Source organism: Lepidochelys kempii, chromosome 1, assembly GCF_965140265.1.
Source record: "Lepidochelys kempii isolate rLepKem1 chromosome 1, rLepKem1.hap2, whole genome shotgun sequence".
NCBI lineage: Eukaryota > Metazoa > Chordata > Testudines > Cheloniidae > Lepidochelys > Lepidochelys kempii.
Genome location: NC_133256.1, coordinates 31,031,074 through 31,043,616, shown reverse-complemented (window position 1 = coordinate 31,043,616; position 12,543 = coordinate 31,031,074). Strand labels below are relative to the sequence as shown.

General features: G+C 41.1%; 1 protein-coding gene and 1 long non-coding RNA gene across 2 annotated transcripts in view; one reads left to right on the top strand and one right to left on the bottom strand.

Annotated features, from left to right (window-relative positions):
• LOC140909212 (uncharacterized) overlaps positions 1 to 3,047 on the bottom strand; it is a 45,917-nt gene extending 42,870 nt beyond the window's left edge. Inside the window, exon 1 of the long non-coding RNA XR_012158138.1 lies at positions 2,945 to 3,047. This is a non-coding gene — a long non-coding RNA (uncharacterized lncRNA). The remainder of the gene's footprint in view (positions 1 to 2,944) is intronic.
• The window catches only part of PGR (progesterone receptor), a 54,472-nt gene continuing 43,985 nt past the window's right edge, over positions 2,057 to 12,543 (top strand). Inside the window, exons 1-2 of the mRNA XM_073337968.1 lie at positions 2,057 to 3,483; positions 5,163 to 5,314. Of these exons, the coding sequence (XP_073194069.1) occupies positions 2,186 to 3,483; positions 5,163 to 5,314 (1,450 nt within the window). The 5' untranslated portion in view covers positions 2,057 to 2,185. The remainder of the gene's footprint in view (positions 3,484 to 5,162; positions 5,315 to 12,543) is intronic.

Below are 12,543 nucleotides of genomic sequence, written 5' to 3'. Positions count from 1 at the left end.
TATTTTTATAGTGAATGTAATATTCCTGAAAGATGCTGGGTTGTCTGTCCTTGAGGCTACCCCACATTTACTTACTGAGCATCTACAACAGAACAGAAACAGTACAGGCAGTAGGAGTGCTAGTTTCTCCATGAGTCATGCCATCCTGACTCTACCCAGACCAAGCAGAACTACCCCTAGAGGCAAGGAAGTAGTTTATTCTCAATATCTTTCAGTGCTTAGTTTCTCTGCTGAGACTGCCACGAAGAATGTCATTTAGTGCAAATTATATTAGTGGAGTTTTGGTATAACCTTTGGTTTTATTGGAACTGAATGACCATCACCAAGCTAGTATTGCACATACAACACCAAACTCCCATCCGGTGGTAACAACTTCTTGATCAGAACCAACCAGGGATGTATTTGAACCTGCAACCTAAAGGGGAGCCACCCAGTTCCCAGATATTTGCAACTGTCCCTCTTATTTGCTCAGATAAAAAGTTATACAAAAATATAAGAGGCAAAGAAGGACCCTCATTCAAATAGTAAATTCTTTCAGTGATGGCCTGCGTCCTCCGTGACTGTGAGATGAGTGAAAGATATTCAAGGGGCCATGAATGAGAGCTGAGTTTAAACTGCTTTAGTTTTCACCATCTTGTGGAAGGTGCAAGGACAAGTGCATAAATATTTACGGGGGCCCTATAGGATCTTGGGCCAGAGCTTACACTCACATTGTAATATTAAAGTTTGAAGATGGATGAAAAATAGATGGATGAACAATCACTACAGGTATCATAGAATATCAGGGTTGGAAGTGACCTCAGGAGGTCATCTAGTCCAACCCCTTGCTCAAAGCAGGACCAATACCCAATTTTTACCCAAGATCCCTAAATGGCCCCCTCAAGGATTGAATTTACAACCCTGGGTTTAGCAAGCCAATGCTCAAACCACTGAGCTATCCCTCCCCCCAAAAGTCCCTAGACGTCCCAGGAGTAATTTAATCTTTTGTTACTCTCTCCTTTCCAAGACCCTAACCTGCCCACCCTTTCTTCCCATCAGTGCCTAGGGCAAGTAACTTATTGTTTACATCTAATGGGCAGTGAAGTGTCTTAACTGGGCACCCACATAACAGAAAAGGGAGGGGGAAAGAAGGGTTACAAGTCAGAGGAAGCGGAGCTTAAGAAAATGTGGGGGATCAGTTGCCAAAGAGACAGGGATAAAGGGGAAAAGAGGGAGAAGGCCAGAAAGGATATTGCCAACTTGACTTTGGCACATGGGTCACAAGACCATTCAAATTTGGCCCAGCTGCCCCTCCCAGTGCTGCAGCAGAAGGAGACCTGCATCTGCAGCCCAAGATGCCAGCCCAGAGTGCTGGAAAGAGAGAACCCCTGCGAAGACCAGGAGAGGAGCAGGTTTTGTCCTCCCTCCTGGGCAAGTCAAGCCCTGGCAAGTCCCAGGTCTCACCGCTATTTTTGAAATAAAATGTTGGCAACCCTAAGGGACAGGGGCCTTGGCGGAAAAGGGAACTCGGAGACAGTGGGAGGGGCCAGGGCGAGGAAGGGCGGAGCTGGAAGCAGCAAGTGGCGGAGGGTGCCCAGCAGAGGACTTGGCTGCTTTCTCCCTGCACGGGATCGGTGCCTCCGCAGGGAAGCAGGGCCAGGCTTGGTGCCAGCCCCCCAGCCCGGGGAGGCAGAGCGGGCGCAGCAGGTACCCAGCCGGGGAGCGGCAGCGCTGAGCAAGGAGCCAGCCTGGGGAGCCGGAGCCCGCCTCTGCCCTTCCGACGGCGGCAGCTGGCGCTGCTCGGTCTCCTGCTCCGCGCGGGGGCAGCGCCTCCGCTCGCACGGTCACCTCGGCCGCCTGTTGCCTGCACCCGGGAGAGGCGCCTCCGCCTGCCCGCAACTTAGAGCGAACGCGCGCGGGGCGCGGCGGCAGCGTCCCTCGCCGGGGACCCCGGAGGCGGTGCGGTCCCGGGGCTGGCTGCGGGGCTGGGGGCTTGTGCTGGTGCCCGTGGGGCTGGGCGGAGGCGAGGCAGGCGGCGGGGGAGCGGAGCGCCGCAGGAGGGGGCGCGGGGCGGGAGCTGGCCCAGCTCTCCGGGGACCCGCGGCGGAGGGTGCCGCCCGCTCCGGGGTGCCGCGGGGCAGGGGCAGGATGTGAGGAGCCGCCAGCCCCGAGCCAGTCCCCAGCCCAGCGCCCGGCACGGCTCAGCATGAGCGGGATGAAGGCGAAGGACTCGAGGGCGCCTTCCTCGGCCAGGGACGGCTCGGTCCGGCTGCAGGGCCGCCCAGAGCTGGACCCCTTCCGCGGGGGGGCGGAGGCCGTGGACATCTCCTTGCACGGGCTGCTCTACCCCAAAAGCAGCGAGGAGGAGGAGGACGAGGAGGAGGAAGAGCAGCAGAGGCGCCCAGAGGGGGAGGAGAGGGGCCCCTCCTCGCAGCGGGAAGGCAGCGGCTCCCCGCCGGATAGGGATGCTCTGGACAGCGTCCTAGACACTTTCTTGGCTCCCGCGGCCCACGCCGGCTCGGCCAGTGCCCCCGCGGCTTGGTGCCTCTTCGGGGCCGAGCTCCCCGGCGCGCTGATGAGCCGCCGCTCCGAGCACCAGCCGGGAGAAACAGCCGCCGCCCACCAAGACAGCCCGGCTGCAAACTCGGGCTCCGTGCCGCCTCCGGCCGCGGCCGCCTCCCTTTGGCCGGGCGGGGGCACCCCGGCAGCCGCAGCCAAGCTGCCGCCCCAGCGGGAGGGCGAGGGAACCGCGGAGAGCGCGGGTGGGCCGCGCAGTGCCCCCGAGGCACTCTCCGAGGAAGATCACGGCTTTGCCTCTGGGGGCCCCGCTGAGCAGGACGCCGGCTCCGGGAGCAGCCTTGCTCTTGCCCCTGCCTTTACCGCTGCCCCCGGGAGCTCTGCGGCTGCAGCAGGGCCCGGGCAGGATTTCCTCCATGTGCCCATCCTGCCCCTGAACTCGGCCTACCTGGCAGCTAGGACTCGGCAGCTGCTGGATGTGGAGGAATACGAGAGCAGCCTCTTTGGCCGTCGTGCGTCCCCCACCTCCACCCCCCATGACTTCGCGGACTATGTCTATCCCCAGCCCGACTCAAAGGAGGAGCATTATAGCTACGGGGACTTCCAGCCAGCTCTAAAGATCAAGGAGGAAGGAATTAGTGCCACCACCCCCTACTTGGGCACCAAGACCACTCCAGCAGAAACGTGCACAGACTACAGGCTGGCCGCTCCGCAGCCGAGAGCCAGCCAGGAGTCCTCCTCTCTCGAGTGTATCCTGTACAAAACTGAGTCTTCAGTTCTGACTGGGCCCTATGGGCCGCCGCACTGTAAAGCATCGGGGAGCTCAAGCTGTATGGTTCAGCGGGACAGTCTGCCCTCCACATCAACAGCCCCTCAAGCCCTTTACCAGCCGCTCAACCTGAACGGCCATCAGCAACTTGGCTTTCAGACAGCCCTGCTCAAAGAGAGTTTGCCCCAGTTATATCCTCCCTATGCCAATTATATTAGGTAAGATTTAAGGTTACATGCATCTACAGCAAACGGCACTAAACCTTCTTCTTTTAAAACAGATTACTTTTAAAGACACACATATTTCAAAAGATTTAAGTCTGCATTTTATAAGCGAATTTGGGGGGTTGATCTTAACTTAAAAGGGATGATTTATGGTGTTATCTTTTAAACTGACCTGGCAAACAGTTATTGACAGTTTTTAAATAAGATGTTACTGAGCAAGGTATTCAGCTGATCTTTCTGCCATAACACTTTTTTGTGTTAAGGAGATTAAATCACAGAAGTTATGCAGAAAGCAGACTTATAGAAAAAATACAGACTTCATCTAAGTTTTTAAGTAAAATGAATTTCATATTAAAGGAACATTGCACCGATTAGAATAAGTTTTACAATAAAAAAGGGAAGTTCCAAAAAATGTGTAAGACATTGAAACATGACAAAAAAGAATCAAAGAGACTGAGCTTCACTTGATCAAAACTGGGACAGAGCTTTTAAAATAAATATATGTAGAAATAAGACAAATATATTTACATTTGCTACATTGTTTGTGTCATATTTGAAATTTTAGTTCTTGTCAGAAGAAACTCCACTTCATTAAATCATACTCTTGTGACAGTGAAATTTTAAATGCTTTTGTCACAAGTTTGACCTGTGGATCCTACAGAGACTATATTACTGTATAATGGACTAAGAGGTGATAACTTCTGAACAGCCATAAATGGTGAATATTTCATGATTTATATGCAGGTAACTTCTGTATACACAGCGGTATATTTTACAAGTAGATATTATGTTTATATTTACATATTTCTTTAAAATGCATGTGCATGATTTTAGGGGAAAACCACCCAATTTCAAAGCAAAAATTAACATGACAATGTGTCCAAAATTCTGATCTAGCTTATATAGTAATAAGTCGTTAAATAAAATTGTTCAATATAACTTTTATATACAGAAATACTACACATTGTTAGAATATTTACTAATACATTAAAGACACTTCTAGTTGTTTAGTAAATAGCTATTTGCTAGCTAAATACATCAGTTTCTTTAGGCAGGCAATATATCTGGAAGTAATTCTTCACTATCCCTTTTGTGTTCATTAAAACTGGTTACAAGTAAGAACTCTGTTAATGAATTAGGAGATATTAATTTGATATTTATTAATTTTCTATGTAAAGTGAAGGCCAGTTTTACCAGTTGCCTAGGAAAAGGGCTGCTGAAGTTAAATTAGTTTCAGTTCAAAGCAGTTTATTATTATTTTAGATTCAGCAACTAGAGAAACTTGCACAGGAGTAATTTTATTCACATGAGCAGTCCCACAGAAGGATCAGGCGTCTATTTTGAAGACCCTAGCAAAGAGCCTAGCTTTTCCGTCTACTATCTAAAATGTGTTAAAATACAACTTGCCCTCTACACCAGGGTTTTTTAATTACTTAAAACATTTTAGCTAATGCATTTTACAGATATGCCTTTTATCCAAGACCCAAAGCAAAAACAGCAAAAAGTGCTGGAGTGGCTTTAGTCACTTTTCTTCTATCCTTATCAAATTTGCTTTCAGTTTTAAAAGACAACTGTTAGGATTGTAATTTCCTTTAAAACTGTATAACCCAGACTGACAGTGAATCTTCTTTACAAGTCTGTTTCATTCCTGTTAATTTTCTTTCCTTTTAAAGGCCAGACACTGAAGTTGGTCAGAGTCCTCAGTACAGTTTTGAATCATTACCTCAGAAGATTTGTCTGATCTGTGGTGATGAGGCTTCTGGTTGCCACTATGGAGTACTTACCTGTGGAAGTTGTAAAGTCTTCTTTAAGAGAGCAATGGAAGGTACGTCAGATGCTTTTGTTTCTAATTGTCTGTAATAAAACTTCCTGGGGTACAGTAAGCACTTTATTTTTATCTAGTTTTAGAACCGGTCTTTGTAAATATTATTGCAGTCATGTTTTGTCCCTGAGAAAAAGATTCAGATACTTGCAGTAGGTGGTAAATTCCTTCTTAGTTATTTAATATTAATACTATTTGCTTTACTTATATTTATTATCCGGCTGGTTTTATTTTGGGTTGTGGATTTGGCAGAAGCTTATAAAACCTTGCAATTCTTTATCTGTTACAAACTTCATGAAATGTTAGCAAATACCAGTTTCACTTTAAAAATATTTAAATGTTGCTGCTTGGCAACAAACAGCCTCGGCATGAAACTATGTTCTTTATGCAAATAAAAACTCCCATTGGCTTCATTCTCTCATTAAAGTCAGTGGTAGTTTTTCTTGCTTATGGAATGCAGAATTGGGCCTTCGAGTTTTAAATAATAATAATTTTAAAATAGTTGTTTTGCTTTCTACTCAGGACATGAATAAGAAAATCAAGTCTAAGATGTTAATAAAACAGTATTTTTATATTACCTTTGAAAATAGGTTGGTACTTAGTTGAGAATGTGTGTTTGGTTTCTCTTTTTAAATCAAATGATATATGTGATCCTGCATTCCTTATGTACCCAAAATGCGCACGCACACCTGCTGAAATAATTAATGTGTACAAAATGTAAGATTAGACCCCATATTTTTTCTGACACTACCAAATGCTACATAAAAGAGTATATACTCTTCAACAGTTTTACCTTTTATCTTTTATGTGTTTATCCTCTCATTATCCTCTCATGTCAAACTAAATACTAGAGTACTGCATATACACAAACCCCTTGCTTATAGTATATTTCTCTAATTTGTATTTGATTTGTTTTCTTAAAATCAAAGTTGTATAATATGTTTCTCTGACATTTCATATAGTTTATTAACCTTTATATAATTTAATCTTCAAAGGAAAGAACATCTGAATGTGGGGAAGAAAAGAATTAACATAGTTTGCTAGATATAACGCTAATTTTTGGTCTGTAATTTGTTGATTAGTCTATGTGTGTATTATTCTATAAGTGTCATATCTTTAAAAAGTCAGTCATATCATAAAGATAGTCGGAGCTTACTAGGTTAGGCTCCAATTCAGGAAAGCACTTAAAGTCATGTCTGAATTTAGGCACGTTCTTCACTGACTTGATTAACTCATTTTCTTGATTAGGTTACATAAACAAAATGAGTTTACTTCAGTTTTAGCAATACCCTAAATACGTCAAATACGTATAACAACAGCTCAAGCAAGTGAAATTTTTAACAAGGAATCTAATTTAGAAATGCCACATTTTAAAAAGAAATTTTTTTTAACTTCATCCCTATACAGTAATGTTGTTGTCTTTGACTAATATTTTTTCTTTGGTTGATTGGTTTCTTTATGAACCGTTAAAATCAGCTGGGTACAAAGCCGGTTTCCAGTTGTATTTGCCCTAGTAGGCAACTCTACTCAGAAATGTATTTTATTACCATTTTAATATAAAAGCACTGCTGATAAATGTTAAGAACACTTTATGAATAAAATATTAATGAGCCTATGGTGGCAAAGTCTTCACAGTCATAGATTTTTAAAGCCAGAAGGGACCACTGTGATTAGTCAGCTCTGCTGAATAACACAGGCTATATAGGACTTCCTGCTTCAGTCCAAGAGCTGTGCTTCAACTAGAGCATATTTTTTAGAAAAAACAACCAATCTTGATTTAAAAATGTCCAGTAATGGTGAATCTACCACTTCCCTTGGTAAATTGTTCCAATGGTTAATGACTCTCACTGTAATAAAACAAAAAAAAGGCACCTTATTTCTAATCTGAATTTGTCTAGCTCCAGCTTCCAGCCACTAGATCTTAATAGCTTTGTCTGCTAGATTGAAGAGACCTCTGTTATCAGATTTGTGTTCCCCATTTTGGTACCTATAGATTGTGATCAAGTCACAATCTTTTCTCTTGGATAAACTAAATAGATTAAATTCCTAGAGTCCTTCACTGTAAGGCATCTTTTCCAGTCTTTAATCATACTTGTGACTCTTACGAAACCCTCTCCAATTTATCAACATTCTTCTTAAAGTGTAGACACTAGAGCAGGACACAGTCTTCCAGTATTGATTGTACTAGTGTCAAATACAGAGGTAATATAACTTCTGTACACCTACTTGATATTCTCCGGTTTATACATCCCGGAATGGCATTATCCCTTTTGTTCACAGTGTTGCACATGGAGTTCATGTTCAGCTAATTAGCCACCGTGATTTACAGGTCTTTTTCAGAATACTTGCTTTCCATGATCGTGATCCCCCCGATCCTAGAAATATAGCCAACATTCTTTGTTCAGAAATGTATGACTTTACATTTGGCTGTATTTAACATACATAGTTTGCTTGTGCCTAGTTTACCAAATTGTTCTGAATCAGTGATGTATCCTCTTCGTTATTTACACTCCCCCATTCTTTGTGTCATTTTCAAACTTTAACAGTAATTGTTTATGTTTATAATAGGGTTTATAATAACCTGGGTCATATTATTTACCCTTTTAAAATATTGGCTTGATCTTAGCTTTCTTCCAGTCCTCTGGAACTTCTCCACTGTTCCAATACTTACTGAAAATCAATATTAATGATCCAGCAAGCACCTTGGCCGGCTCTTTTAATATTCTTGGAGGAAAGTTTTAAATCTGCTGATTTTAAAATGTCTAGCTTTAGTAGGTGCAATTTAACATCTTTCTTAATCACTGTTGACATGGAAAGTATTTCACCATCATATGATATGAATATTTCATTTGGCTTTATTCCAGCTACAGAACACTTCTTCTGTTTCTACGTTATCATTGACAATGGAACAGTATCATTGACAATGGAACAGTATCTTTGTTAGCATTCTTGTTGTTCCTAATATACTTTAAAACTCCTTATTATTGTCCTTAACCTTGAGAGCCATAGAGTTCTACTTTTGTCCTTTTGCTTTCCTTATCAATTTTCTACAATTCCTATCTCCTGGTTTGTATTCATTACTATGAACTTCTGCTTTTTACCATTTGTTATACATATTTTTTCAACTTTTTATAGCTATTTTAATTTCTCCTCTAAGCCAAATTGTTGTTGTTGTTTAACTAGTGTACTCCTTTCTTGATTGTGAACTTTTGAACATTTAGTAAAATATTTGTAAACAGTTATCAGTTTATCTTTCATATCCCGTTTTGGACTTTATTGTGCTAACACATAACAAATGTAGTCATGTCATGATCACTTGTACCTAAACAACCATTAATTTTAGTTTTGTGATCAGTTCCTCTCTGTTTTTCAGCATCATGTTTAATAGGTGTTCACTCACATAGAATGTAAACATAAGGTGATCGATATCACTGTTTTCCTACGCACAAAGGCTTTCCAGTTTAAGAGTATTCAATAAATGTGAAAAGAATGAATGTGAAAAATAGGTGTTTGTACACACTCTTATGTGGACAACACAATGTATGCTTTATGTAGCATCTTCGTACTTGCTGGTACAAAATGTTTTTATCATAACATGAGAGATTATTGTTTTAATTATGAGATTTCAGGTGCGGAAGAGTGACTCAGAAAGTTGGACATGACAAGTGAAATAGCAGTCTCTTGACTACTGAAAGTTAATGGGGAGGAAAACAGAAAGGAGTCAAAAGGCTGGATGTGTACAGTGAACAGGATGGACAAGTAGCTAGTTACATAGTCTGACACAGAGGTTGCAAGTTTATGGTGATTTTTTAATACCAGGAGTTCAGTCCTGAATTTGATTGAGAGCTGGATAGACAGTCATTATAGTTGCTGAACAAGGGAGTAATATGTTCCCATGTACGGGCAAAAGGATAGCCCCCTGCTTTCTATATAGCTTAGACATAATGATCTAGCTCACTAACTTCAGCTATCGCAAACCAGTGTAGTCAAATAATTTGTCAGCAAGAACAAACACTCTAAACATTTTACTGAAAATACAATACAAAATAATAGTTTGCAAGTTCACAAATGGTAAGTATGTAAATTGAAAACCAGATATGTTTTTGATGTAAAAATATGCTACTATCCCCATCATTTCCTCATCGGGGATGTAGCATTACCTTTATGAATTTTTAGGTACTGTAGTACTATTCTAGACACAGTTATTTTGTTTTTAAAATAACAATTAATGAAAATAAAAGACTGAACTTCGTGAATGCAAGTTCACAGTTACAACTCTGCTCTTCATGCATTTTTCATAAAAATATTAATATGATAAATTAATGCATTATTAGGAATAGGTGGCTGTTATTATTTCATAGCTTTACTTGATTGATATAACCCGATTCCTACACAATGACTGATATTGCTGTTTTCCTCCACATAATGTGTGTATATAGCAACTGTGTAATGGAATATGGGCAGAGGAAGCCACTTAGCAAATATGGGTTTGACTGTCTTCTGGTTTTTTGGTTTTGTTTTTTTTAAGTAATTTCTGTTCTAAAAGTTTCCAAGTTGAACTGTGTTGATAGCTTCATCTTTAATTATCTGTGATGGTCTTTTCCACACACAAATCATTTCCTGCATACAGAATTTTCTTCTGAATCCAATTAATAAATTGAAATTCCTTTTTTAAAACAACTGTTCACATATGGAAACGAGGGATTTATCTGTTATCTAAAAAATTCTATCTATTCAGTTTTTCATTAGGCGAAATATATGTCTTACCATGCATAAACATCAGTATGAACTATATTCTAGTAAATTTGAATAGATTAGAATTATTTATGCTAGTTAGATTTGTTGTAACTATATATTTTAGTGTGGCCAGCATATAGATGCATAAATTTTAAAGAAGAACTAAAACTGTGTGAAGAGCCTTAGTGAAAAGACTATATAATATAAATGTAGAATGAAACTGCTTTAGGAAGCATATTGGCAATGAATTGTTCAAATAAATGTGATTGCTCTTGTGCAGAGTTTAAATCATTTTGGTTCTCAGCTTTTCATTTGTCAGTTAACAAGTCTGAATGTTGGGCTGCTTTGTAGAATATGTATGTTTTGCTCTTATCGGAGTTCTGAAGAGGAGTAGCTTAACTGTCATTTTCAAGGTCAGCGAATTAGAAAAGCATTCCTTTCACAAACATAAACTTCTTTGCCAGCCTGTGAAATAGTAAATTTTGTCCAGTTTTCAGCACTGCTGTTAGGCAAAGCATCTTTCAAGAAACATAGCAACAAAACATTTTTCACATCATTTGTACATTACGGTGTCTGGATGCAGGCAGTAAGGAGTCATATTCCAGGGTGGAGAGATTATATTGTAGAACACTGTTTTTGGCGTAGCATGCACAGGTTTGAAACCTTCTGAAAATAAAAACTTCGGTTGGGGAAAATTGTATTTAGGTGCAGCAGATGGGACAAAGGCTAGTGTTGATAGGGAGTGGAGGGAGGAGAAAAATGTAAGGATAGCCAAGAGTTAGAAGTCTGTATCTTCATAAAAAAAAACTCTTCACGAGTTAGGGATGATTTACTTTATTCAGTTATTTGCCTAGAAAGGACTGTTTCCTAAGTTGTGGTTTTTTTACTTCTTATTGTACAAACTTGGACAATTTCAAGAGCTTTGAAGAAGTGCTCTAAAACATAAAAGCCAATATCCTCCTGGTAGCAAGAGAATCACAACAACTACAATTACTTACTGTCATTTAAGGAATTTTAAATGTAAAAATGGATGCAGCAGGTCACAGTGGCTGAAACTTTCTTCTGTTGGTGAGCTGACAACCAACATATATTTATCATTCATAATGAATGCTTGGAAAGGAACTTTTGAATGGTATCAAATAACTATATTCAGGATATTTTCTAAGAAACTTACAACTGAATAGGAATTTAAAAGGTGCTGTCAAATGGGCTGTGTCTTTGGTTTGCAGCTGCATGAAGTTCTAGTCTGGAACAGTAGAAACAATAAAGAGCATGTGGGCTAACTCTTTCTTCTAAAAATTTTCAGCAACTTAATTGCCAAATTGAGATATTAACAATATCTTATAAAAAAACTGTCTGCAGGCAGGTCTACATTAACTACAATGATTGTGCAATGGGAAGGGTAAATTTAGTTGTCAGATGTTTTGGAGAAGAATTAAATGTTTAGATTTGTTGAATCCCGAACTTCTACCATTTGCTGCTCATATGTTGCCTCTTGGCAGCTCGCATTCATGCCTTTGATTTTTCAAGTGACCCCTTGCAAATGCTCTAGGTATGCAAAGAGTATATAAGTTTAGTTAGACCCCAAATAATATTGCAAGTTCTATCTTTTCTCAATGAAGTTCTTCGTTTTGAAAATTTTTTTACATCAGCTGATGTCACATGCTTTCCTTTGGCGGCTGCTGATACTTACTTCATCACGCTAAGGAAAAATAGCTGCCTGCATCTGAAGGGTTTGAGACTAGTAAAACAGGTCGTATTGCAGCACGTATATGGGGAAACTGATTATTGGTTTGTTAAGACACTCTGTTTCAAAATAAGTCTAGTAGTTGCACATCTGCTTTTTTACAGTTTTTAAATACATTTTGAGTTTAGGGTGGGAGTGGGTTGCTGTGCAGGTAATTGCATATGGGGACAAGCTCAAACAGATGTGGTAAACAGTTCAGTCACCTGTCAGTTTCCACTCCCCTTCTCCTCTTGCCTGAGTTTAGCAAACTCTGCCTTTAGGATTGCTGATGCCCTGGTCATTCTCTGCAAGTGGGGAGCTGTGGGCTGAGGTGGTGGCTTCAGGCTCTGCTGGGATTGATCTGTGCCAGACCTCCTCCAACTACTCCATTCAGAAACTAGCTATTGCACTGCCCATCCACTCTGGTAAAGTTTCTCAGACTGTATGGCCAGCTTCATAATGAAGGAGGGATTCACCACAAGGAAAAACAAAACAAAACATGCTATGCATAAGGAATATTACCAGACTAAACACATTTGTTCCTCCCTCCCCATATGAATATAAATAGGCATCTAAAACAATAAGAAAATGAATAAGATGAAGGCCTCTTCTGGGAGTGGAGCATTATGGATGCAGCATTTGGGAAGGAGCTGGGGTGTTAGGGCTGCAGAAAAAACTCTGGCCCTGTGGTTGGAGTGGCAACATGGAAAGGATCTGCTGCTGCTCTGTGGTCAGGGTGAAAATTCCCCCTGACTCTGCAGAGATTCCC